The sequence below is a fragment of the Corvus moneduloides genome, chromosome Z (genome assembly GCF_009650955.1).
Source record: "Corvus moneduloides isolate bCorMon1 chromosome Z, bCorMon1.pri, whole genome shotgun sequence".
NCBI classification, from domain to species: Eukaryota; Metazoa; Chordata; class Aves; order Passeriformes; family Corvidae; genus Corvus; species Corvus moneduloides.
Window position 1 is genome coordinate 37,873,923 of NC_045511.1, and position 27,812 is coordinate 37,901,734.

General features: G+C 38.9%; 1 protein-coding gene across 6 annotated transcripts in view; it reads left to right on the forward strand.

The window, feature by feature from the left end:
• The window catches only part of FANCC (FA complementation group C), an 80,703-nt gene extending 63,175 nt beyond the window's left edge, over nt 1-17,528 (forward strand). For all 6 annotated transcript variants that reach the window (XM_032096942.1, XM_032096947.1, XM_032096946.1 and 3 more), the window contains 6 exons: nt 2,341-2,440; nt 5,455-5,530; nt 6,332-6,413; nt 9,800-9,971; nt 12,750-12,950; nt 14,789-17,528. In XM_032096942.1, the coding sequence (XP_031952833.1) occupies nt 2,341-2,440; nt 5,455-5,530; nt 6,332-6,413; nt 9,800-9,971; nt 12,750-12,950; nt 14,789-14,932 (775 nt within the window). In that variant the 3' untranslated portion in view covers nt 14,933-17,528. The remainder of the gene's footprint in view (nt 1-2,340; nt 2,441-5,454; nt 5,531-6,331; nt 6,414-9,799; nt 9,972-12,749; nt 12,951-14,788) is intronic.
• The last annotated feature ends 10,284 nt before the right edge of the window (nt 17,529-27,812 follow it).

Here is a 27,812-nt window from a genome sequence, read left to right on the forward strand (position 1 = left end):
TCACTGGTACAGTTGACTACATTGTATTTTAGCCTTTAAAATTTGTAATTTATTTTGTACTTTAGTAGAGATTTGTGGTTGAAATACAGTTTTGAGCTGAAAATTATAAATGCTGAACTGGCTTTGCCCATGCCAGCATGAAGGTGGCATTTAGCAAAAACTTTTGCACTTACCAGTGTAGCTTCTTTTATATTTTGTTAATGTTTTTTCAGGATTTATGTTAGATAGGCTCTTAACGGCATTGAACTATTGATCCACCTGTTATAATGAGTTTGGTTTTGAATGCATTAAAATTATTTTGAAGCAACCAATATATTGGTTACCACATGGGGGCTTCTAATCCTTTATACTCAGTTTTCAGTGGCTTTTCTCTTTTCTCTTGACTTAATACTTACTAATTTTTCAGTATTAACAATTCCAATACAACAATAATGTATTTAGTGACTGACATCCTTTGCTCATCAAGTGTTTCCCTTCTTAAGAAAACAGGGCTCCCAGGTACACCTGTTTGGGGGCATTTGTGTGTCTGTGTGCATGTTTAGGTTCATGCAGGCACTAACAGAACAGTCTTTGCTGTAGAAACCGTAGACCACTGTATTATGAGAGTGAGGCCACTTGGCAGCTACTGCTCTGGCAGTCCTTTGTTGCTGTGGTCCTGTGTCTGCACACAGGTGGCATTTTCTGAAGATTTGAGACTAATCACTTTCCCAAAACAAGATGCACTGAGAAATTGATGTGACTTCAGCAGACGTGTGCTGATGTCTTAGGCTGGAGGCTGTATATTGTGATGGTACAGGAAGACAAAATTTGTTCAAGCTTCTTGGCTTATTTAAGGTCATGGTATATAAAATGTTTTCTGAGAAAAACACATGACTTCACTACTCTTTTGCAACCTTTCCCTTTGGTAGACAGTAGAAATGGATAAAATTTTGTTTCTTAGCTAATGCAGGACTTTGTCCAACACAGTATTTCCTAGTAAAACTTTGCACTTCTATTAATGTTTCAAATTGTCTTAAAAAATGTTGTTTTGCTGTTTGTAAGTCTACATTTCTCCTCTGTTTTTTTACTTTGAATTATTCTGCTTAGTATGCTTGTTCCTCTACATTTTTGGTATTAAAACCTTGATGTATTTCAAGAATACTATGTCTCATGTCCTCTTGATATTTACATGAAGCTGTATATGTTAGCTGGCTTTTGCAGACCAGTTGGTTTATGCAGCCTTGTGTTTATTTCTGTTGTATTTCTCTAACATCCTTCCAACTATTCTCAAGTGGTGTGCAGATGTTAAGATACTATTCCAGTTGTAATCACATGTGAGATTTTAGAGATCTGCTGATAAAGAAATTGTACTTGCTTGTTTGGAAACTGTGTTAGGTTTCTATAGCTGGTGTGAAACTTCTTTTATTTTTGGAGTTAGTGTTCTGTTACAAGTATGGATCTAAGCATTGTGACTCTTTCTGTAATAACTTTTCCTGCTATTTGCATGCATATTGAGATAATTGTGCTAAATTATTTTATCACAGTGATATTACTTCCTGCTTTTATTTCTCAGAGTTTTCTTGCTATGTGTGGCTGTACAGAAGTCCATGCAACTAGACTGTCTTGAGTTTCTGTGTACTGTGTTTTCTTTTTATATCAGGGATTATATTTGCCTGTAGTTTCGTGAGATTTCTGTTACAGTAATGTGTTAGCTCTTCATATCTTTGAGAAGGAATGAAACAATTCTCTGATACTTGCATCTCACTGGCAACTTACTCTGAACATTTTCTCTCCTTTCTATTATATGTCTTTCAAATAAGAAAATGAAAATTACTGCTACCTGTTTTGTCCACTTGCTCCATTTGCTCAAGGTTATTTTGCACTGTAGAAGGCCAGTTGAAGCATTCACCTTTTGTGAACCTCTAGAGTGGCCCATGGGATGCAGTCCCACAAAACACCATAAAGTGTGCTTGACTTAGTAATGGGAATAGTTGCTCTGAACACAATAAACTGATCAGATGCCAAATTTGGCTAATAAAGTTGTGCTAGTCTTTTTAATTCTATACTTATTTCCCCCAATTGGCAGGAAAAACTGTGTGTCTGCATGTATATTGTATATATTTACTAAGTCTAGTTTCTTTGTAGGAGTTGTGTATGTGGTTTGGTTTTGGTTTTCCTTAATTAAAAATAAAGTCTAAAAAGCCTGCAAAGTTAGTATTTCTGTTAGTGGTGTAATAAGCTCAGACACAATTTGAATCTACAGCATACAAAGAATGTACCTTTTTCGTTCATTTCAGTTAACAGTGGTGTAGTGGGCAGACTCACTACCTGATCTGTCATATCTAATTTTTCAATGCTTAGGAATGCACTGATGGAAACTGATGGAACTTCAGGAGTTATGACAATAATACAGGTGTTTACACAGCTCTTCCTTCAGGCTCATCAGAATGAAAACAAACAGGTTAGTCAAGATCTCTTTCTTAGTGTTTTTTTCCAGTGAGAACATGCAGAATTTTGCAAGGAAAGAAAAGCAATTCTACGCTTAAGAGAAGTGACTGAATATAATGAGGTAAATAATAGCATCCCTCTGTAGCTGCATAGATAAAGTTCAGTTCAAACATTTTCACCTGCGCATAAAATTACAGCATGAAACCAGTATGTAAGAGCAATTTACCTGACTTAACCATCGAGTATGTCTGCCTAAAGTGGTTTTCACAGGCTCAGTTCCCCTGATGCTGAAGTTTCTGCCTGTAGAGTGAACATGAGCATGAACATTCATCTTTGATAAAAAGGAGGAAAAACGCTAGATGCATTTTTCTTTTGCAGTAGCAGGGTCTCTGATAATAAATGAAGTAGAGATAACAACCCCATTCCCAGTCCCCTAAATAATTATAAGTAGGATATTGAATAGTCATATTTGTCTGTTCAGGAAGTAAAAGACACAGAATACATACTGGGACACAGAATACATACTGGTTTCAGTTTCTGGTCTTCAGCAGTGGCCTCTCAGAAATTTTCCTTGGTCTAAATTTTCAAGTTTCACAGCTTAGTTTCTCTTCTTCTGCACAGATGTTTATACAGGTCTTACTGAACTAAATTAAGTGGAATTACTTCTGTGCTAATTTAAAACAAGAGCAGGATCAGTTTCTTACCTTAAAATTTCAAAATACAGCTATGAAAAAGTCTTACCTTACTTATAGCTTGCAAATTTGATTTCAGATTCCCAAATCACATGGCATTTCACATCCTAACCATCTTGTTTGTTTTTTGAAATCAAATTCATATGGTGCAAGTTTGGAAAGTACCCTGTCACTGAAAGGCCTTCACTTTGGACTTAAGAAAATTTCCAGTTCCTTTGATTTTTTGCATCTATTGAGAGAGATGGTAGTTAAGAGAATGCTGGGATTTCTTGAAAATTGTGGCATTACTGGCCTTTAATTAGCAATGTGATTGAATCTGTCTTCCAGCTTCAGGCAGCTGTCTTGCTCAATACATGAGTGCTGTGCATGGTAATCTTATGCCACCCTGACTGCATGGAACAGCACACTGTGTAGCCCCAGGTGGGATCAGTGGGTGAGAATGAAAGTAAAAGATTCCACACCTATCAGACACCCAAGAGCTAAGAGTTGTGCAGGTGATGCGTTTTCTTCAAGGTGAAAGTCCTTCACCTGCTGGCATTGCAACATGGACTACTGCCCATTTTTCTGAAGTGGTTTTAAATATTTAGTTTCCTTTATTTCACTTGTATACAGTTTAAGTCATGGAGTTCTAATTAAGGTATTATCTTCAATGATAGAATTTAAAGTCCCTTGTCTCACAGTTCGTGAATCAGCTGTAATGTTAGCTAACAGTTTGCTTGCAAAAAGGCAGTTACAGATTGCTTTCTAAACTTTAAGTCAGTCATATCTCTTGGTTTTTTTTGGTCATACCGTCATTACATATATTCGTAAGATATCTGTCTTTGTGGTATCTGATTTCCCTTGACAGGACATAATGTGCTCCATTTAGTAGAAGAATGGTAAAAACATTAATGACAGAAGATGGAGTGGGTTCTGCCTGGTCCCTGAGACCTTTGGAATCTACAGACAGTTAATTGAAATAACACTAGGCAAACATGCATCCATAAAATTTGCAAAAGAGCTGGTTCATGTCTGGCAGTTCACAGGTTTGCATGATAGGAGAAGTGTGATTGTCTGTTGCAGTGTGGCAGCTGTCAGAAATAGCTGTCTTATATAATAACTTTGTAGACCATTTAGAAAGAACAAGTTTTGGCAGAAAAAAAGCTGAAGAGTAGGAAAAGACAGTGGTACTGGGTTTAGGATAGTCTTTTTTCTTTCATGTTTTTGGAGACTGAAGACAGCATAAATGGAACATGGGGTTTCAACCTACTTAGGAAGAAGTCAGCACACTGCTGACTCATGCTCACCTTGGTGTCCACTGGTCCCCAGATCCTTCTCTGCTAACTGCTCTCTGGCTGGGTGGCTGCCAGCGTGTAATGGTGCCTGGATTTATTCCTCCCCAAATGCAGGACTTTATACTTTCTCCTTGCTGATATTTATTTGGCTTCTTTCAGCCCGTTTCTAAAGCCTGTCAAGGTCCCTCTGGATGGCAGCACAACCTTTTCATGTATCAGCCACTCCTCCCAGTTTTGTGTCATCATCAAACTTGCTGAGGGAACTCGCTGCCCCTTCATCCAGTTCATTAATGAAGATGTTAAATAGGACCCAGCACTGACCCTGCTGTGCTCTGGTATTTGCTGGACTCCAGCTAGATTTTGTGCCAGTGGTCACCACCACATGGGCCTGGCTGGCTGTCTGTCTCAAAGGGAGTTGGTGTTGTACTTGCACACACGTGCTCTGTGTTAGACCTGCCTGTAGTACATGTTTGCAGAACAAAAAGACTAAAGGGGTGCTACTGCTAGTCTCAGTTACACAAGCAGTGTTCACAGTGTACAAGTCACACGTACTCAGATAAACAGAGGGCAAGTCTGTTATCTGTGACTGCCCTACCTGGTGCTGAATCAGATCCCAAGCATTTTAGGTTTCTATTTTTGAACAGTTGGCAATAATCTACACAACGCCCTCAGATTCTGTACATGTTATTAGTTCTTCGTTTAATAGGATCTGTGAATCTGTTTACACTGGAAAATGAAATTAAATTAGTGTCTCCTTTAAGCTCTGCGTATTAAGAGCGAAAACTTACGTGATTACAGGGAAAAAGATTAAGACTATTAAGATGTCATTTTCTTCATGCTCTGAATCTTTTTTAATGCATATACTTTTAAAATCTATAAATAATTACTTTTTATAAGCAATCCTTTCCTAAATATCCACTTCATGCAAAATCCTAAAATTTGCTATAGAGTTAATTTTCTGTTCTCTTGCTTCAGTCTGTATGGTTAATTACTACCTTAGATGAGATTATTCACTGTGGGTTTGTTTTGAAACCTCTTCAAATAATGATTTTGTATCTTAGCATAAATTTCCGCTGAAGGCCTACTTCCCATTCCATCACCAGCCCCTTGTAAGAGGCTTAGTCAGACGTCCTTCTGGTAAGCTTTTCATTAAGTATTTGCAGCATTATGAATCTGCATGGTCTGTATATGTCTTAAAATAACTTTAAAAGGGATAGAGATAACTTTTTGCTGTTTCCTTAATAGGGTGTGTTTGATTTAGCAATTTTAATAATATTCTTTTAATGTATTTTTCTGCAGGGACATCTAATTCTTATGTAACAATAGTACAGATGTAACTTTAAAGAAAACTAAATCAGAAGTGAATAACAAAGAATGCATAATTATGTAGGAATGAAGCCACATTACAGAGATTGTAAAAAATACTACAATCTTCGTATGTTATAATATCAGTAATTGCCATTATGGAAAAATTCATATGTATTTCTCAAACGCAGGCTTTCTGTTTCTCTCTGAGGCTTGAATTCTGATATTTTAGATTGCAAACCTAATTTTTTTTCAGGCTACCTACTCATATAGATCAAGAAACCACTGTTCAATACGGTATAGTTTTATATGAACAATAATTAAAGCTCAGTACAAGAGCCTCTGCGAATGCTACTGCACTGATTATATATTAATATTCCTTGAGCAAAGGAACATCGGCTTCATTTCAATATTCCTGGCTGTACTTCCTCACATGGCTTTATCAATGAATTGTTGTATGAAACACAGTAACAGGTATTGTTGAAAACTGGGAAATTTTAAAATGAAATTTTAACTGCTTTGTGATAACTGAATCAAGTTGGAGAAATCTTATAGCTACTTTAATGTTTCACTGTTATGTTCCAGTGGACAGGCTATGATTTTAAGAGTTTTGTTTTCATCCTCCATCCTCAGAACTCCCAACTTCATATTGGTCTCAACACTTGAAACACATTTCGGATATGCTCAAAGCGTTAGTGGAAGATACAAACGTTAGGTAAGGAGTATAAGATCTTTGAACTTTTTGTCCTTTGCATGTTAGTTTGCAAAAGGTCATGTCATTTGAAGTCTTTAGTGGTTACATTTCATCATTTTCTTATTATTCTCTAAATAGGGCTTTATTTTTAAGAACAGGACTTAGATTACTTACTGAACCTGAGCTTTATAGCGTCTGTATACCTGACCAATAAGCCTCTGTCATTCCCTCCAACAAATACCTAGCTCCATAATTGAAATGCTTACTTGTCTATTCTCCTTTTTCTCCCTCAAAACTTTTAACCCTGTTTTATGAAAGAGCTTGGCTTTCTGCAGGCTTGTGCAAACGTCCAAACTGCAAACTTCTTTGTTTTCATAAATATGTGACTGCCAGACATTTTTGTATCATTTTTATTGCATTACTCTTTGAGCTGTCACTCCATGTGTCTGACCTGCTGCACTTGGGGTTTGTTTGTATATATGAATTATGCTTTGGTAGGGATGTTCTGGGACTATATGAAAAGAATGAAAAAACTTACATCTCTATCTGCTACTGCCTTGTAATTCTTTCTTATCAGGAGTGCGATGAGACCTGACTCGGATAGAGCTTGGATACAAGTTTGCTTAGGTCTGCTCTGAGAGTGAGCTATCCAAAGAATGTTAAACAGCTTTTGAATTCAAAGAAACCAAATTAATTTTGATTTTAAACTTGAAATATATCAAAAGAAACGTAGACCACCAAGGCCAGCCAGACTTGCAAAACAAGGTCACAAGAATCACAGAATCAGCTAGGTTGGAAAAAGCCTTTGAGATTATCAAGTCCAACCTATGACCGAACACCACCTTGTCAACACCAAGTGCCACATCCAGTCTTTTTTAAACATCTCCAGGGACAGTGACTCCACCACCTCCTTGGGCAGCCCATTCCCATGTCTGATCACCCTTTTTGTGAAGAACTTCTTCCTACTGTCCAACCTAACCACCCCTGGTGCAGCTTCAGACTGTGTCCTCCTGTCCTGTCACTGGTTGTCTGGGAGAAGAGACCAACCCCCATCTGGCTGCACCCTCCTTTCTGGTCATTGTGGAGAGCAACAAGGTCTCCCCTGCCCCTCCTTTTCTCCAGGGTAAACAAGCCCAGGTCCCTCAGTCAGTCCTCACAGGACTTGTGCTCCAGATCCTTCACCAGCGTTGTTGCCCTTCTCTGGACTCGCTCCAGAATCTCAACATCCTTCCTGAACTGAGGAAAGAACTGGACACAGCACTAAAGGTGCAGCCTCACCAGTGCCGAGCACAGGGGGACAATCACTGCCCTGGTCCTTCCGGCCACACTATTGCTGATACAGGCCAGGGTACCATTGACCTTCTTGGCCACCTGGGCTGGCTCGTGTTCAGCTGCTGTCAGTCAGTAGTCCCAGGTCCCTTTCTGCCTGGCTGCTATCCAGCCACTCTGTCCCAGTTTTCCCCCTGTGTACTGGAACAGAGATACGTGCAACCATGCTTGGTTTCAGTTAACTCATGGAGGCTATTTTTTCTGCTGAGTGGCAGAAAAAAGCTTTTTGTTGTTGCCTCTGAGGCCAGTCTGTCTGGTGGTAGCTTCTCACTTTATGTATGAGCTGCAGTTCAGTGCTGTGTCTCGCCTGTTCATCCCTGAAGTGTGTCAAACCTTTCTGTCCTTGGAGTGTGACCCATAGCTGACCCTGACTTCTGAAAGAAACACAAAACTCAAGCTTAGGACAAATAAATAAAACAAATATCACGCACTGTGATGCGTTACAATAATACAACCATGTCTGTTCTGTTTTTGTTGCCCAGCCCTTTCTTGGCTTATATATATAGTCTTCTTCCCGCTTTGTTTTGAATAGTACACTAGTTTAGTGTTGTACTTGCCAGAATATACTCTTACTTCCTTTTTGAACTCCTGTAACAATTATGTTTTCTACCAAACCCCTCCCAGTTACAAAGAAAATGGATCTAACGTTTTCAATACTAATATCCATGAAGAAACCATATTCAATTTTCTTTTATTGCTTTACTCCTGATTCTGTATTCTTTCTATTTAATAAGATTTACAGAGGAGAAAAAATACTATTACACAGCATATCCTGTTGCTTCTTATGTCCAGTGCTCTCGTGTTACATAGGTTGGTTTTCAGGGGTTTTATTTTATACCAAATGTGAATCTTATAGCAAAGTGCTTTCTGTGTCCTTCTAATCAACAGATTGCTTCTTTGCTGTGATTTATTATTATATGTAGTAGTCTCGGTGAACAGTAGAAGTTACATGACATTTTAAACCAGAAATCAGTTGATAAACTGATGAACTTACGTATGTTTTGTGGGGGTAAGTCTCAGAAAAATTTGAAAATGACGCTGGAGCATAGGTCCCACTACAGACCAGGCAAGAAACAGTGGTGGGGACAGACGTGGAGGGTACATGACTCGAAAACAGGCACTGTAATGGTAGAAAATATTAAAGATAATGGTAACTTCATCAACTCCTGGAATTTCTAAGATCTCTTGTAGTTTCCCTGTAAAGGTGGCACAGCAGCTCTTTGAGTCCTCAGGAATAAAACGTAAGAAAACTTTCTAATTCTTTCAAGTTTTGCCAAATTCATTAGGAATAGTTGTTCCTAGTTCTTAATGTTAATGTAGCTGTTCTTCTGTTTGTCCTTCCACACTTAGTTTAACTTTTTGCTTTTGAGACACCTACCATTAGTTTGCATCTCCCCATTAGTTCTCTTTTCTTTAGTCTTCTCTAGCTTTAAAGGAATGCACATGAGAAACTGTGGAGACGAGTGGTGGACCTTTGGTACAGTGATAATACTTCTGTAATCACCTTCAAAATTTTCATTGAAGTGAAATGAATTTTAAGAGTCAGGAGATATACTTTAAAATATGCTTTAAAACTTTATATTTAGTCCATCTAAATGTAATTCCTCATGAATTGCCAAAAAAGATGCACTTCATGAATTACCAAAAAGCAGCAAATAAGCCTGGAAAGCAACAGAGAGAAAGTAAAAGGCAACAGTATGTTAGAGTGTAATACGTGAGATATGATTTAAAGGTTTGGAAATCCTGCAGCTGAACAGTATAAAAGTAGGGATTAATTTTATTATGTATCTTTTCATTCATAGTATTTTGTCACAGTTTATTAGAAGCTGCTGTTAAGGATAGTCTGTTCTACTGTCCAGGTTGATCTGTAGTAGCACTGGGTGTGTCTCATTTGATTGTGATTTCAGATAATAGATTAAGAGGTACATGGTAGTATGCTTAGTACGTAAGGTATTCTCTGTGGAAGAGTTTAAAGATTTTCTTTTAAGTTAAACACCAGCACCCTTTGTAGTTAATTTAAGGCAATTAAAAATGTTAAATAATGAGAAGTACTTAATTTTATCTGTGTTGTTTTCCAGTTCTTTCACTGACCTTTTTGAAATCTGGTTTTTGGTTGCTTGTTTTGGAGAATGGCTGGATATTGCAGCAGAACAATTACTGAAGGCTGCTGTAGAACCAGATGCTGTGCTGTGGCTGCTGGCATTTTACTACTGTCCTAAGAATGAAAATCAACAAAGAACTCAAACCATGGTGGGTAATGGAGTGATAGTAAGTGGCAATCAGCAGTCAATAATCTGATTATATCTTATTGCTGTAAGACAAACAGCGCAACACCAGAAAAATGAAAGGTACTGACTTTACAAGGTCTCTGGGAATTGCGTTGCAGTGGAGAATTTTAAAGATTTTTTTTCTTGTGACATTTAGAAAACATTTTTCCTCTTTTTTTAAAGGATGCGATATAGATTAGCACCTCCTTGGCTTTCTTTTGGATAACCAGGGTATTTTAAATCATAAATAAAACTACCCTAGTGATGGTATTTTTTAAATCGGTGTGGCAGAATTCAGCATGCCTGTGTTATGGCATCTTCTGAGAAGGAAACAAGAGAAATCACAGCAGCTAAAACCGTGAAGATACTTAGCAAACACAGCCTTGAATCCTAACCTTGCCCAACTATTCTGATTTCTCTCCAGTTTTTGGCATGTGATACTGTAATAAATATGTGATATTCCCATATGCTGGGTTGGTAAGAGAAGGAGCAGTGTTCTAACCTTACCCAGTGTACTACACGAAGAGTGCTGTGTGTCTGTGCAGGCAGGCAAATACTTTAAAGCCTTTAATTTAAACCTATTATGCAAGTCTGAACTAGCCCAAGCAATTTGATCTACAAAGCCCAGATTCAAAAGGCTGCAACTTGTCTAGTTTTCCTTAATTTGAAAATGGATTCTGCTGGATTTAAAAATGCAGCTCAGTACACCCCAAGAGTAAATTTAAATTTACTTTAAATTTACATCTAATGGTCCATGTACAACAGTGTATTATACAATATTTTATTTCCTTTCCTTCCCCTCCTGCCTCCCAGATGGCACTACACATGAAAGATCACATCCCAATTACTTACAAAATTTTTTTTCTCTTTAATTTCTTAGAGTCTAGGAGCAGGGGATGGGATGTTGGCTGAGCAGACTTAGGTTAGAGCTATGGTGAAGTAAAGAATTTTAGAATGTAGTTTTGGGAAACAAGACAATACATGAGCAATAAACATGAGTGAATGAAACTGTTGCACTACAGGTGCAGATCAATGTATGGAATATTGTTCTTACTCCACAGAATGAAATCACTTTGTGCCATATATGAAATAATCTCCCTGTGTGTCCCCTATTCCATCAGTTTGTTATTCAGTCATAACATAAGACAAACTTTGGTGAGAAAAAAGCTTTTCCACTGACAACCCACGCAGTGACTCATCTCCCAGAGATCTGATATTTCAGTTCATTATCATTCTTTTCTTAGGTATCTGAGCTGAGACTTTTTTTTTTTTTTTGCACAGGTCAGGCTACTTCAGAAGCATTCCCACACTTCATGCAAAGCTTCTGCCTTTAGTTAGGTTTTTGCTTTTTTTTTTTTATTTGTCCTTTGGCAGATTAGCTCTCAGCTCTTTCCACTGAAGTGGTTTCTACCTCAACTCCACTTTCTACCTTTCACTAGTTAAGGATTAACATGGCGTGGCAACTCCTGGCAGATGTCAATCTGGAGTACTTTTCATTCAGTGTTATTTTTGTGTGCACTCATGACTTAAGATTTTGTCTTCCTGCTCTGTACTGTAGGTAACACCTTGATAACCAGCCAGAGTGTAATACAAAGAGTTTAAATTATTTAAAGAAGAAAACGGCTATTTTTGCTGTTCACTGGAGTTCACTCATATGTGCAGGACTAAATATTCTGCTCCTCAATATTTATTCCTTTGTTGCACTCCTTTCATACCTTTAGGCTCTGAAACACTGAGGGAACAAAACTTGGAGGCTGGCACTAAGACTGAGATTCCTAGGGTACATGAGCTCTTGGAGCAGGGCTGGCTACTATCCATCTGCAGTCTTTGGCATGTGTGATGCACAGAGGGATAAAGAAGAGGAATTCAGTTACCTTTCTGTGGATCCTGGTATTATTTGTGCCTCACATGTAGTTGCAAACTTAACGCAAGAATAGCAGCTTTTTCAGACTATTTTATGTGATACTGTTAAAAGAGTAGGTCAGCATCAAATAAATGTCTGAAAAAAATTGTCCCAGTGAACATTCTTGAGAAACAGGTGTCCTTTTCCTTTGGGTCTGCAGTGGTGTATTTTTCTGTTGATCCAGCTGATACTCATTTGCATTTCGTCTACAAGTTTTTCAGTTAATTTTTAATACAGTGAACAGAATTATTGTTAGGATCTTTTTGCAGTAGTTGCTTGTAGTTCTTTTTCTAGAGGTGCCAAAGTCTTCTGTTTCCTACCCCCAGTAAAAATTAGGTTTTATTGTCTAACTCACAACATAAAAACGTAAGTTGCGAACAACACAGGAAGAAGTTAAAATCCACATTCTTACCAGAACATTTTATCAGCTGAGGTCAGGCTGCATGGGGATTTAATTGATTCGTAGCAGCAATACTGAAATGAGCCCTTGAGGAGCCTTTGTTCTTTTTCTCACAATGCAAAAATCAGACCATGTTCTGCTGAGGGACTTTCTCCATTTCCTTATATTATTAAAAAAGGTAAGATCCTGGCTTGATGCCCTGTCTGCTTCATTTGTAAGACCAAAGAATATAAAAAAATCTATCTGTCCACATTTGTGTGGGTGAATCAGTGTAAAAGAAATGTGTACAGCCCTTCCTTCCCTGGTTTTCCTGCTGCTTAAATTCAGATTCTTTTCATGTTTGAGTTGTTTCTCCAAGGATTCAGTTTTCTTTTAGTGAATAAATCCAAAGGAAAAATACCATAAATTTTACCTTTACTCTTCTCTGATCCTGCATCCTTTGAAATTCTTTCCTACAGGTAGAAGCTCAAGCAGTCTACAGTCATCTAATGATGCTCTTCAGCTGTACAGACCTTTCTCTCAAAGACCTGGAGGCTGCTGTACATAGGATAACAGGTATAGAGCAGTGTTGGAACCAGTGTCTTACAACACATCTTCTGACCAACTTTTTGCTCTTTTCGCATGGTGGACATAAGATTGCCCAGGAATGTATTTACCATGTAAGTGTTTCTTCCCTTTTTTTTCAGTTAAAGTTGAATATATATTCATTTTACTATTTTGGATTTAAGTTTCTACCTCTTAATAAAGAAAACACATAACAGAGAATTAAAGAAGACTGTGACTACTACAGCCATATCTAACCTGGTACATATCTATTTTAGCTACAGTCAAAATATTTTCCATTCACTTCTTGATCTCACTGACAGGGTTGCTGTTGTGACTATACAGATGCAGAAACAGTTGAAGTAATAGCTTGCAGTTAAGGGATACATACAGCTCAGTTACACATGGTATAGATAGAATGTGCAAACGTTTTGATTTTCCCATAAAAATCACTCCCTAAATTATCCAGCTACTGCAGAGATGATGGAACTCTCTTCTCACTGTTTTTCATTGGGTGGAACAGCTGGTTGCTAGATCTTAGCATTGATGTGGCAGAAGCTTGATGCGCTGGCAAAGCCAGTGAGGAAAACAGTGTGGTAATTGAGAGAGAAGGAGAGAATGAAGAGCTAAGACAGTGTCTCTTGGGTGTGAAAGACAATGAAGAGGAGTAGAAGGTTGGAAGCTTGCCATAATGTCTTCTCCTGGTGATGACAGCCTTCAGGTATATTGGTGCAAACTCTAAAATGTGTTTGTGTCTCCTAAGATAAACAGTGCTATCTCAGTGTAGGATTAGAAATCTATTCCTAACCATAAAACCATATTCTTCTAAGAAGTGCATGCCCCCTATGCAAGCAGTCTAGGGCCAGTGTGTAGTTTTAACACTTCCAAAAGTTTTTTCCATTCAGCAGCAATGTGGTCTTATATGTAGAACTGTATAGGATATATGGCATGTGTAATGCATCTGATTTTAGGACACGGCTGGCTGACTAAAAAGACATAACATTTTTCTGTTTAAGAAGGGCTAAGATATTTTTCACATCCTAGGGTGCAAGTTCACGATTTTCTTCTCAGCATAAGAATGTAATGATAAAGTTAGGGGGGTTGTATATAGTTTTACAAACTGCTATTTCTAGTTGTTCTTCATGAAGAGAGTGCAGCTGTTGAGCTGTGCTGCTGTAGTATATTAGCCTGCTACTTTAAGCCCCTCCAGGAGGACCAAAGGCAATCTTCTGATTCTTTATAGATAGCAGTATAACTAACTTTCAAAACTCTTGAGTATTGAAAGTGTTGGGTGGGTGGTGGTGGGTGGTCATGAGCTGTTGCAGGCCGGTTTGTTGGTTTATCAGTCTGATTAATTTTGACTGTATGATCACTAATGTATAGGTAGGCTCTCCATGTGATTGGATAAGGACTAAAGACAACATATGAAAGGCAGAATGGTGTGGAACTGATTTGGGATGCATGGCTGTGGTTTTGTTTAGCCTAGTAGACTTTGGGTTTAACACAGCAGAGGAATCATGTTCCTGCTGATCTGCAAAAATTGCAGCTTAGGGTCTTTTTCCTGTTTTTTGTCATCTTTTGGGGGAGTGATTTATTTTTACTTTTGAAAGCTGTACAGATTTGGATTGTCTCCCCAAATACAGGCAGAACCTTCATGTGCTTTTAGTTGTTTTCTATAGCAATGACTTAAAAATTGTTACAATGTCTATTCATTTGTGTTTCCTTTAAAAACTTTCTGCATCTTGATTTGTCTCACTTAAATTTGAGACAACAGCAGAAATCTCAAAGTTGCTCAGTTCCACTAGGATGTATGAAAAGCGATACCTCAGGCAGAAGTTGCTTCTCACATACTCAGTGGTGAGGGACAAATCTGGTTTTGTTGTAAATATTGCCGAAGAATTCTTAGTATTTAGCAACATAATTGCATTATTTCATCTTCTGTGTTTCCTTTCAGATTACCAAGACAACTGATACAAGCAAAGAAGTTTATAACCTTCTTATCCGTATTGCATACAGATTTAACCGTAGTGGAGAAGAAAACCAAAGAACTGTGAAGCTGCTGAATGAACTTCTTCAAAAACTTACATTGAAAGTTTAGAATTTTAATGTCATCTGTTTATCAAGCCAACAGATCAGGTCTTTATCCAGGTGCCAGACTTCCATTAGCATCTGGCACTGCAGTTTACCAAGGGCAGAAAGATGCCTATATATACTTACATCTCTTAATTTATATTCCCTCATCTATATTTAAAAATAATCTGTTGTTTGGAAATATTAACTTTTTGAAACATAATAGTAAATATTAAAGATGCTTGAAAGTTTTGTTCTGAGTACCTTCTGTAACAAGAGACCTACATAATTTAAAGTAGTTCCCTCATCTCCTTGATGTTTATCTGGCTGAGGATCAGTTTTTCTCCCAAATTACGCATGTGGGGTTTTTTTTAGCAAGTAATATCCAATTGTTTGATTGGTAAGTTGTTACTAAAATGTTTTGTTCTGTGCTTCTTTATGAAGTTTATGAAACTACCAATGATCTCAAGCAATTCATGGTGTTCTCAGGAAATCAGTGATGTTTCCTGAACTCTTTTTTTCTTTTTGAAAATGTTTCCAAAATGAAAGTCTTCCCAGATTTGCTAAATGTGGGACTGCAGCTTTCAGCTGGACAGTGTTCTCCTCAAAGTACTATACCAATAGCTGTTCTTTGTCAACAGATACTGCAGGCAGGAGATTGCTTGCAGTACAGCCCACTTAACAGTGTGCCATGACCAATGCTATAATTTATTCATTTAAGAAATATGGGGTTTTTATTCAGACAAAAGAGAACAAGCAAAACAGAAACATTTTCCAGTTTGAGGGACAAATTTCCTATGAAGGTTGCAACTCACTGCCTTCATTTTTGTGTCCAGCAGTAGTTTGCTTACTTCTTTGTTTAGGTTTTTTGTCTTAGGCAAGGAGCATAGACAGGTAGCAATGGCTTATGTTTTTACCCTAAGGAAAGAGTTTGTCCCCAGAGGTTTTGTGAACATCTTTCTAGCTTAACTAGAAAAATAAGCACAGAGAATAGTAGTGACAGACCATCCTAACTTTCCTTAGGAATTTGCTGTCCTGTGTTACTTAGCTGTAATGCCAACACTTGTGCTATGCTACTCAAAGATGCTACTTGGACTACTATTCTTGCATATAAAATCTTGAATTAATGTATCTTGAATTTAAAATGCTTTTAGAATGTAGCATTTGTTTTTGAGCAAGGGAAAAGAAAAACAATGTACTTAGTGTCCCTTGGCTGTAAGAAGTGGAAAGATATTTTCTGTTGTGCTGTTGACTGATTTCTTACAATTTTGTTCCCAGTGAGTCATATAACAGAAGTTACCTGCCCTGTCAGTCAGTTTGCTAGTGAAAAAGTAGCAAACACATAATGTATGTCTGCAAAGAAAGGGGTTTTTTCTCTTTTTTGATTAAAAATATTTTAAAATGAAAATTCAGAAAAAGATGTGTTGCAATTTTTCTGTTGTTAATAGCCACACATATCTAAAAAAGTAAAATCAAGCAACCCAGTTTTCTGTTGCCTGAATACCATAACTGAAAAGCATGGGATTAAACTAACTCAGAGGTATTTGTCTAGTGGAAACAGATGCAGACTGCTCTGTCTAGAATGATAAATAATCTAAAATTTTAACCCAAAGGAAGAATGTTTTTCTGTTTGTTTGTTTGTTTTGGTTTAATGTCTAATCTGGTTGTTGGATGTGAGGTTCTTTGGTTGTGTTTTCTCCATATTGTGCCTATATATAACTTTAACTACATAGAAGAAAGATTGGCAAAGAATTTCAATATCTGGTTCTTGCAGATTAATTAGGTGAATGATATGGGTATTATATTTAGATGGGTTTTACAGTTTTTGGACAGGAATTTTTAAGTAACTTTTCACTGTGTTTTTATTTTTCCACTAATGCATGAAATTCTGAATGCATGAAAATTCTTCTAACTTTCTGTAACAAAATCAATATCCTGATAAATAAAGATGAATCAGTTCAAGCAGGAAGGAAATGTACAATGAAGGCGGTAAAAAACCAAAATTAGTAGTTAATTGGTACATTCTTGTTTTCCTGTGTTTGGCTTTGTAAGAAAAACTGAATGATTTAAATATTAAGGAGGGTTTGCTTGTTTCAGGAGGCTCTAAAGAAGAAACCTAATTGATGCTGTCTGTAACTTAAAAGAGATACATCTGTACTGGCGTTCTTTTTGCCCTATTTAGCATAGTGGTTATAAACCTTTGGTATTTCTTTCTCCTTACTCTTTCACAATGCTTGAATTATGATCTAACTTTGATATAAGCTGTGATTTTGTGGGATGTTGAAGCTACTTTTGTTAGTTTGCCAGTGGAAGGCTACAGAGCAATTTGGTAGATCTGAGTAATGGAAGAGCTCTCATATGGTGGCTTCTGCACTATCCTTCCAATCTGCATCTTTTCCTCTGTAATTGCTACTTTCTGGAAATGTTCTTTGGAGCCTTCAAGGCTGTACTTTTATGCTGAACCAGCCAACAAGTCCTGAAATCAGACATCAAGTAGGTTGTTCCCATGCCTTCGGTCTCCAGCACACACCCTGGTTCTGGACAGTGCACTGAACATAGAGAACTTCTCAAAATTGTTCTGCTTCAAGGCATTTTTTGAATAAAAATACAGACAGTAGATTTTACTTCTTTGTTGATTATGCTTCTTTCCAGTCTAAGACTGCTAAGTTAGAGCTTTTGAATTCTGCTGAATTTGCAGCATGGTGCTGGGTGGATTCTGTGGATTTTCTTCAGGCAGGAAAATAAGGTCATTTCTGTGGCTTTTATTTAATCAAGATCTCAGTAGAGTGCCTATAAAAAGCAGAATATATTTTATTTTGTCATGTATTGGCAGACACTGCAATTTAGCTGACCAACAGTAACATTTAATCTATTACTTCTAGCATTTGTGATTAAGTTTCTGTACTCTCAGCATTGTAAGTGCCAAGAGGTGTTAATAGACAGAGTTGATATTAGTTTCAGTGAGCCGAAGTCTGTGGTATATGTTTGGTTTGGCAAGGATACAATTAAAAAAAAAATCTGAAGCATTAACATTACGGAAGTGTAGGATAAAACATCTAGCACAAATTACTTTCAGTTACTAAACAAAACACTGTTCAATCAGGTTTATACTGTTTCATTGCTGTATTGTCTAATGACAGAATAAAGTACTAAGGTTCTGTGTGAATGAGTAATGTCATACTCCAATAAAATGCAGTTTTCTCTGTGATAGATATAAGAAGGGTGTAGAAAGGTGGTAGTTTCTGACATGGCAAGGCAGTTTTCTACTAGACCCAAGTTTGAAAAGTCAAAACCTGTAATGTTATGGGAGGAGTCCTCCACAAGCACATGGAGCATGTATTTGAATTTCTTATACTTTAGTCTGCAATGGCTTTCTTAAGCAACCAGCATGTTTTTGGGCAACATCAGTGGTTAAACCACCGTAGCTGAATGCTCTGGTGCTAGAGGCATCCCACTAGCACTTAATTCATAGCAGCGTTCAGATGTGGGCCTGCTTAAATCCACTTCTCTGGCAAGTTTTCCTTACTTGTGATACAATTTTTTCCTAAATGCTTGCCTGGATTGAAAAGATATGGTCATGGTAGACATTCCGTTTGCTGCCCTAGCAGAGAGTAGCTTATTCTGGGAATTTGATCTTAGGTGGTCTGTTCACCAGTGAATGCCATGGAGGAGTTTCCCTTGCTTGCACTGGCCATCTTCCTTTAACCAGCTGTCTGGCTGCTGGAAAGGAGTAAACCTCACAAGATCCTTCTGATGCCTTGAATGTGTTCACTGTTGTCTGAGCTGCCAGGACCCAGCTAGGAATAAGTGTTGGGCTGCTATCAGCCACTGAAACCAAAATTTGGAATGTCAATGGCTCTAGCTGAGTTGTAGTGATGTAGTTCATCTCTAAACTAAAGCAAGGATGGTGCTTTAGTTTGCATTCTGTATTCTTGCATGTGTGTGAAGGGAGGGAGTGACAAAGAAGATAAAACCCAACATGTCTGAAACTCAGCTGTAGAAATTTAGCTGTGATTTTTATATACAATACTGATAGAATTAAGAAGTAACAATTCCATACATGACATTCCATTAACCTGCATATCAACAAGAAGCAGAAAAAAGTCCAGCAATACTGTCTTTAATGTTTGTATATTTAACTAACTTCACATCTCTTAATTGCCTTAAAAGCATCTTTCATAACTCTTCTGTATTATGTCAGATGATACACTCATTTAATAAAAAAGTAGACCCTTAGAAACAATGACCCTCTCTTCTATCCTTTTCAATAAAAATACCTGTTAGGCCCATGAACTTCTGCAGATGCATAATGCCATCTCAAAGTGATTACATTTTTACATACTCTTGACTAAACATTGTGAATTACACTGTTGAGAATTCTCACGTGTATGTGCCAGTTAGCCTGTATGTACAGTTCATTCACTCCTTAACATTTTATTTCTTAGCTTCTGAGTTTATTTTGAGGCTTCCAAAACAGGTGCATGCAGTATGTCATTTGCCAGCTACTGTTCAAAGTTTTTGTAATATTTCACATACGAGAAAGCAGCTTCTGTTTGTTTTGACTAATGATGCCATAACTTCTACTATGTATAAGTTTTCTGAAAGTAGGACTTTGGCTTTTTTATTTCCAACTAACTTGTAATGATAGCTAGAGATACAAATTTCCCATCTGTACTATTGTTCCCTGTAGAGACTAGCAGTAAGTGTTTAAGTGCTTTTAATCTCATGACTGTGCTGCACTTCCATATCAGTTTCAGATGTCTGCGAATAGAGAGGGAAAAGCCAGTATCAGATTCCATGGACGAGGGGAGAGGCCTTGAAATATGACACAGGATTAATTTATAAGATGGAAATCGGTGATATGTGTCTGTGAATTCAGGCATTTTGTGAGTTTCTAGTAGGCAGGACCAATAGCATCTTTTCTGAAAACACAACAAAAGTACTAGCATTTTTTCCATAGACCTGTAAATTTCTTCAAATGCATTGCAAAACCCACTATTACGTTTCAGCTTTCTTTTCTTGTATATTTGCTTCTTTGCTGAAGTACAAATGGCCAGTGCTGAGCAATCCGCTGCACAGCACACTTTCCAGGCCTGACTGAATTGCTGTAGTTGCTTTCTCTGACTGGCTTGACCTAGGCCGTGAGTGGATACTGAGCAAATGTCAAGCCCAAACCTTGAATTAAGCAGTAACATCTGTTTTGGAAAGATAATTTCATTGGGATTTAAAATCTTCAGATGACAGCTGTTGACTGTTTTTCATCATAGCTTTTCTGATCTTGATTTCACGAGTTCTCCTCCTGCTCATTGTATTGGCAGAGCAAGCTCTCAGATGCGCCTCCTCTTTAGGCAGAAGCATTGCCTTTTTTTTTTTTCTCCCTTTCTGGCCAGGATCCAAGATGAATATACAAATGGTAGATCCAGTCTCTCTTTATTTTTGTTGTTTTTAGTTCTAAAATGGAATACCCTAAACCTATATAAACATCATAGAATGAAGTTTAAGAATTTGCATGTGAAATCACATATGGGCTGAATATCTGTTTTTCTGCTGAGATCCTTCACGCACGTACTTGTGTCTAACCACATAGCAATAAGTCAACTGTTCCCTGCCCTGATTTCTTCAGATTTGGCAACCTTCTCATAGAAGAATGAAAGAAGAGAAGAACAGAGTTTGGTATCAATGCTGTCTCCCCTCTGCTTCAAAAATCATGGATTTGAACAGCCCAGTTGGTACACCACTTAAATGGTAACTCTGCTTTGGGACAGTTCTTCAAAATGCATCATAGAGTCTGGTAATCCACATGCATTTAAAGAAAGTATAAAAAGAAGTGCCATGTGACATCCTGGTGTGGTGCCATTTTCATAATTTTCCTATCATTCTGTTTTCTTTTGTGAATCTGAAATGCAGTTTAGCTCTTGATTTTTCAGACATTCAGAGAGTAAGAAGGAGGAAGAGCCATTTAGAAGGAGGACTTCCTGATTGCACTGGGTCCTCACCACCTCTAAAACATAACCAGAAGACACAGTCTTTAATTAGCTGTATTTCAGGACAAAGAGGGGAATAATTTTTGGGTTTTATATGTTATAAACCTGTGGGTTTGATGCTGAATGCTCTTGATGCAAAAGGACAGTGCTACACCAACTTTTAGCATTGATCTCCATTCTGTGATGCAGATCTTTTCTCAGCACCACATCTACTCTTCAGCTGATGCTGGCATTACTTCATACTGATAAAAACCAATCAGCTAGCTTAAGAAATAAATAAGACTGGTCTTTCTATTTTCTTAGTCTGGATGCTTTCTAATTCCTGTTCCATCCTTCCAGCTATCAAGTAAGAAATTTACATTCCTGTGATTTGAATGAAGAAAGGAGAGGCAAGTGCTGGGGAGAAGGTGTGTGCAGAAACGGTTAAATGTCAGTAGGTGGGCTTTCCTGTTTTTGTATATAAGTGATTATTTATCTGACTCTTCATCTGTGTAAAGAAGTGTGCTGGTTTGGGCTGGGGTGGAGTTAATTTCCTTCACAGTGACTGGTAGGGGGGACTGTGTTTTGGATTTGTGTTGAACACGGGTTGATAATACAGAGATGTTACTATTGCTGAGCAGGGCTTGCACAGAGCCAAGGCCTTCGCTGCTATTCGTACTGACATACTGGGGAGAAAGTTGGGGTGCAGGGGAGGCTGGAAGAAGACACAGCCAGGACAGGTGACCCCAGCTGACCAAAGGGATATTCCAGACCATGTGACACTATGCTCAGGATATAAAGTGGGGAAATGAAGAAGGGGGAACATTTGGAGTGATGGCATTTGTCTTCCCAAGTCACCATTACACATGATGGGGCCCTGCTGTTCTGGAGCTGGCTGAACACCTGCCTGCCCATGGGAAGCAGTGAATTAATTCCTTGTTTTGCTTTGCTTGTGTTTATGGCTTTTACCCTTCCAATTCTCGCCCTGACCCTGCTGGTAGGGGAGTGAGCAAGTAGCTATGTGGGGATTGGCTTCTGGCTGGGGTTAAACCATGACAAGAAGAAAAAAAGTTCAGCATTTATGTCATGTAATTGCATTTTTTTTATATTCAAGCAAACAGGAACAATGTTTTCCCTCAGCTAAAACTGGAAACTTACTGAAAAGCTTTCATATATAGTCAAAAGCAACAGGAGATTATAATGAAAACAGGGCATGATATGCAGTTTCAGCACAAGTGATGGCAATTACAAAATCTTAATGTCAGTTTTGGAGAGTAATACTGCCATGTTACTGATGGAAACAAAGATGGCTGTAGGGACATGGACCCTGCATGTAGGGAAATGTTGGCTGCAGGGGCACATGAAAGGCGGAATGAGGGAGGAGGGCAGTGTTCCCTACGTTAAGGAACAAAAAAAGTGAAGGATTTTTCAGATGTAAAACTGAATAAATCAGAATGAAATTTTAATTGGCCATGCTTGGCAGTTAAATAGGTGAGTTTCAGGCACACCAAGGGACAGATGCAGACTGGAGTAAGATGGTTGCTAAGACATTTTAAGTTTTAGTTCTATTGTACTTGCAAGAGTTGACTGTAAGGGGATACAGCTGTAGAGCAAATAACACCACCAAATATAAAACAACTGTGGGACAAAGTTACTGTGAAATAACAACAACAAAATGTTTTTTCTGTGTGGCAGATGATGAGCACTGTCCTTTCAGGATTAAAGATGAAGTGGAAATACATTATGATGCCAAGCACCAGCTTCTCAAACTAGCCGGTTTAGATCCAATCAAGATGTCTGGGGGTGATGCCAGTGGCAAAGCAGCCACCACTGGCCCATGACTAAAATGTCTGAGAGTGAATTTCAGCAGGGAGCTCCAGTGCTGAGACACTGGTCCCAACAAGCCCAGAGGAGAAGCCTGGATTTAGTCAGAAATAGGCAATTTCCAGAGATGACTGAAGTGAACTACATTAACTAAAGGGTACAGCAATGTGCAGCTGCTGCTCAGGGGCACATGAGAAGACAGCAGAGCCATCATCTCTGCAGTGGTGCAATGAGCAAAACCAGAGTTTTGCAGGTTGTACTGTGGGCATTACTGTTGGGCTGCTGTGCTAATACAAAGTCGTGTCAGCTGAAAATTAAGTTCTGCTTTCTCATGTGTAAATTATCATGCAAAAGCAAATATTTACAAAACTGCAATTTCTACATGCTCTCAGGTAAGAGCAAATGCCTGTTGTTTTTCTGGAAAGAAGCTATAAGCAGCAGGAATCAGGACCTTAATTTTGTGCAGAAAATACATACTTAGATTAATTCACAGCAAAATGAAAAATGCGGTTAGTCTCCTAAGGAGACTCAGTTTCTTTAAGTACTGGCATATTTGACCGACATGAAATGTCAACCTGGCAGCAGGGTAAGATTTTAAAATAATTTTTCCAGTATATTTTGCCCACAGAAACAAGGGCACATAGCTGTTTCAGCATGTGTGTTCACTCCATATTTTGTATATGTGCCTAAACTCAGTATACTTAAGGTGAAATTCTAGATGAGTCAGGCTCCTCTATTTGGTTGCTTCTTGTCCTTTCTTGCAATTTTTTTTTCTTCTGACTATTCTGGGGATCAGAGATTGAGGCCAAGAAGAGAAATGCACTTAGATGTCTGTTGAAATCTTTGACTGTTAGAGAAGACATAAAACATGAATACTGGGAACTGCATCACAAAGGTAGGTATTTTATAGCTTTAAAAGACCACAAGATGTATTTTTTTTTTTAGTTATTAAGAATTAGTGTTGTGAATTACGGTTTTCAGTGAATTAAGAGTATGGTTTTGTGCAGGATGTGGGCTTATTTCAAATGTTTCTCTTACCTTAGAAGTACATTATTATGTGAGTGCTTTTTTTCAAAGTAAAATACCATTAAGTTACAGGTAAAAATTTGAGTGGCCTTAGACAATTCATATACTACTCCTTACTCTTAAATATGTGCAGTGAAAGTGAGACCTGCTGCAGCACACACAGGGGCCAGCTGGCACTTGCCTGCAGTAGGGGGGGCTAGAAGGTGTGGGTTTTCCAGATTTAGAGTCCAGTTTCTGCATGGAAAGAATCAACCCCAAACTAACAGATTGCCTTTGGCATGTGATAACTCAGCTGTGTGTTCATTTTTACAAAAGCACCATGGTTGTCTCCCACCTACCACTGTATGCAGAGGAGCCTGCAAACTAACACCTAAAATTTTCTGCAGTACAAATACCAGTTCTGAAGACTTTGATCAGCAGTGGAGGTGCTGGCTGCAATACTCTGCATGATACATTTTAATGCTCCATAGGACTTTTTTGATTTGTTTTGGTAATATCCTTTTCCATAGTGCTTTTTATATGTCAGAATCCTTAGGCTCATTATGCCTACTTGTTTCCTCAAGCTGCCCACTTGCTCAGGCTGCATTTCTGCTGCTTTCTTTCCAGACCTTTTTCCTTTCCTGTTATGTGCAAGGCATTGACAATAGGGTACAGCTGATTCCCTCCTAAAGGAGAAAAGTACAGGTACAAAACTGTGCACACTGAGCAGCTGCAAACACCTCCCAGCAACGCTGCAGACAAAAAACAGCTGTCAGCAAAATGGTGTGTTTTACTCTGTACTAGCAACAGAAGGTGTATGACAAGGGATGAATGCATCCCCACTGAGGGGCCAAGGGACTCGCCAGGCCACCCCCTCGTTAAGGCCTGCCTTTACTCTGAAGACACGGCCCAGTAAGTGGCACAAGGCCTTGCCTGACTATATGGATACAGTTTTAATTTTTCATCTGAGATGAATTTTCAGGGTTAAAAGCTACATCCAGAAAAGAATCACTTGAGATCCTAACCAGATGCTGGCCTGATGAAGTAAGTGGGAGATAGCCCAGCACTGGGCTTTCTAATGCTATTCAGTGTAAAACTGCCACTGTGTTTGGAAATTACAGATGGGAGGGGGAAAAAACCCTACAAAATGCTGTATTTTATTCAGAGGGGGCTGCCCATGAAAAAGAAGTAGAATGAAACCAGAAGGCAAAGGCATACCTATAAAGATGCCTCTTGTCATAGCCACATATAGTCATAGAATACACTGAATTGGAAGCTACCCACAAGGATCATTGCGTCCATCTCCTGGATGGAGGTATCATTTGAAAAGACATGGCTTCCTGTGATGATTTAGTTACACTAAGTTTGGAAATTGATTTTTTTGTTGTTTACTTTAATTTATTACAATTAGATTCTACAACTTCCTTCTCTCACGAACTCAATATAGAAACACCCACCTTGAGAGAGAATCATGAATAAAATGAGCAATAACATTGGTGGTTTGTTGTGTTTTCTTCTGTTAGGCTTTTGATAGGGCCTATTAAAAACTTACATGAGCAGGATCTACTACTCCAGCTGGATCCCTACAAATCTATGGGGCCTGATAGGATTCATCCAAGAATCCTCAACGAACTGCCTGATGTCATCACAAATGTCTCTTTTGAGCGGTCTTGGGAATCCAGAGGTCCCAGCTGACTGGAAGCTGGCAAACAATGCCCTGATTTTCAAGAAGGGCAAGAAGGATAACACTGAAAACTACAGGCTTGTCAGTCTCACTCCAGTGCCTGGTAAAGTTACGTAGATTATTTTGGGGGTACTGAAAAACACCTGAAACACAGTCATCGGTTACAGCCAGCATGGCTTCATGAGAGGAAAGTCCTGCTTATCAAAGCTGGTTTCCTTTTCTGACAAGGTAACCCAGCTGATGAAGGGAAGCCTGTAAAGTTTTTGATACTGTCTCTCACAGGATCCTCCTGGACCTAATGTCCAGCCCACAGCTGGATAACCGCATCATGGGATGGGTGAGCAACTGGCTCACAGGTCAGGCACAAAGGGTTACAGTGAATGGGGTGACATCAGACTGGGGACCTGTCACTGCTGAGGTTCCACAGGGCCCCATCCTCCACCCTCTGCTCTTTGATATCTTCACAAATGACTTGGACACAGGACTGGAAGGGATACTGAGCCAGTTTGCAGATGATACAAAACTGGGAGGAGCTGTTGACTCCCTTGAAGGCAGAGAGGGCCTGCAGAGAGACCTCGACAAATCAGGGGTCTGGGCAATCACCAACCACGTAAAGTTCAATGAGGGAAAGTGCCGGATTCTGCACCTGGGACAGGGCAACCCTGGATGTATGGACAGACTGGGAATGAGATGCTGGCAAGCAGTGCCATGGAAAGGGACCTGGGGGTCCTGGCGAGCTGAACCTGAGTCAGCAGTGCCCTGGCAGCCAGGAGAGCCAACCCTGTCCTGGGGTGCATCAGGCACAGCATCGCCAGCTGGGCAAGGGAGGGGATTGTCCCACTCTGCTCTGCACTGGGGCAGCCTCACCTCGAGGGCTGGGGGCAGTTTTGGGGGCTACAATATAAAATAGTCATTAAGCCATTAGAGACTGTCAGCAAAGGTGGTGAAGGACCTTGAGGGGAAGCTGTGTGAGGAGCAGCTGAAGTCACTTGATCTGTTCAGCCTGGAGGAGACTGAGGACAGACCTCATTGCAGTCTGCAGCTTCCTCATGAGGGGAAGAGGAGGGGCAGATACTGATCTCTGTGGTGCCCATTACAGGACCTGAGGGAATGGCCTGAAGCTGTGTTAGCAAGGTTTAGGTTGGATACTAGGAAAGAATTTTTCACCCAGAGGGTGGTTGGGCACTGGAACAGGTTCCCCAGGTCACAGCATCAGCCTGACAGAGTTCAAGAAGTGTTTGAACAATGCCCTCGGGCACATGGTGTGACTCCTGGGGCTGGTGCTGTGCAGGGCCAGGGGTTGAATTAAATGATTTTTGTGCATCCCTTCTAACTCAGCTTAATTTGTGATTATGTAAATAATTATATAGTTCACTTCCAATGCTTTTTACATGATTCAGAAGGATTTTAAACTAAGGGTAATGTTTATAGCATGTTAATGACCCTACTATACAATACATACATGAGTCTCCTATGCTCTCTGATGAGTTATGGTAACTGTTCAATGCCACCTTTAGCTTTCTTCTTAATCTGGAGCCTCACTCCATATCCCAGTGCTTGGATTAGCACCAAAATGCCCTATAAGGCCTGATGAAGGGCCAGCAACTGCCACCTTTTTGCCATTTTTTAGGGCTTTTGGTGTTTGTATCTCATTTTCTGTTTCTTTTCTCAGTTGCTACCATGCATGATGGATCATGAAGTTGTAGTGAGGGGAAACACTCAAGTTAATACTGCTGAAGCAGACTGTGAGAGCAAACAAAGTAAGCTACTGCTGTGCTCAATATTAAAAAAAAAAGGCAAGTAGATTGTTTTGAAAGAAGAAAAATTTGGCAATATTTTAGAAAGTGTGGAGTATCTTCCTTGTCCTGCAGTTTTAACAGTACTGGCTATGAAGAGGCTTACAATGTCTTTAATTTCTGCATGTTTTGTGCAAGAGTCTTATCCAGCTCTGCATTTTTTTCCTTACCCAATGAAAAAGGCAAAGAGCAAGCTCCTGGCCGTTGTAGAAAAACCTGTGAAATGAAGCATAACTCTGTTATGAATGGGATCCTGTAATAACTATGTCTGTGAGTGTCACTACATTAGAAGTCATTGTGGTGTCTCAGTGTGCTCCTGGACAATTTCCTAACTCTTGCTGCATTTGAAAGAAGTTGCTGAGTGTCCCTTAATTCAGGTTTTGACACTGTGTGCCTGGAAAGGGAGAGGTCAGAAAATGTGGTGAGGTGAAAAGGAACTGTACTCTTTGTACTGAAGAGAGTGTATAGGCAGGCTTTTACTTTATATCCTGAGCATAAGAACTTTAAAAAAAAAAATACCACCTTTATTTTTTCTCGTTAACATCTATCAAGTAACAACTTTCAGGTACTTTTCTCCTGCTGCAAAAGCAGAAATGGAGTAATTCTTTTCCCCAAGTTTGTAAATTAATGTTGAAC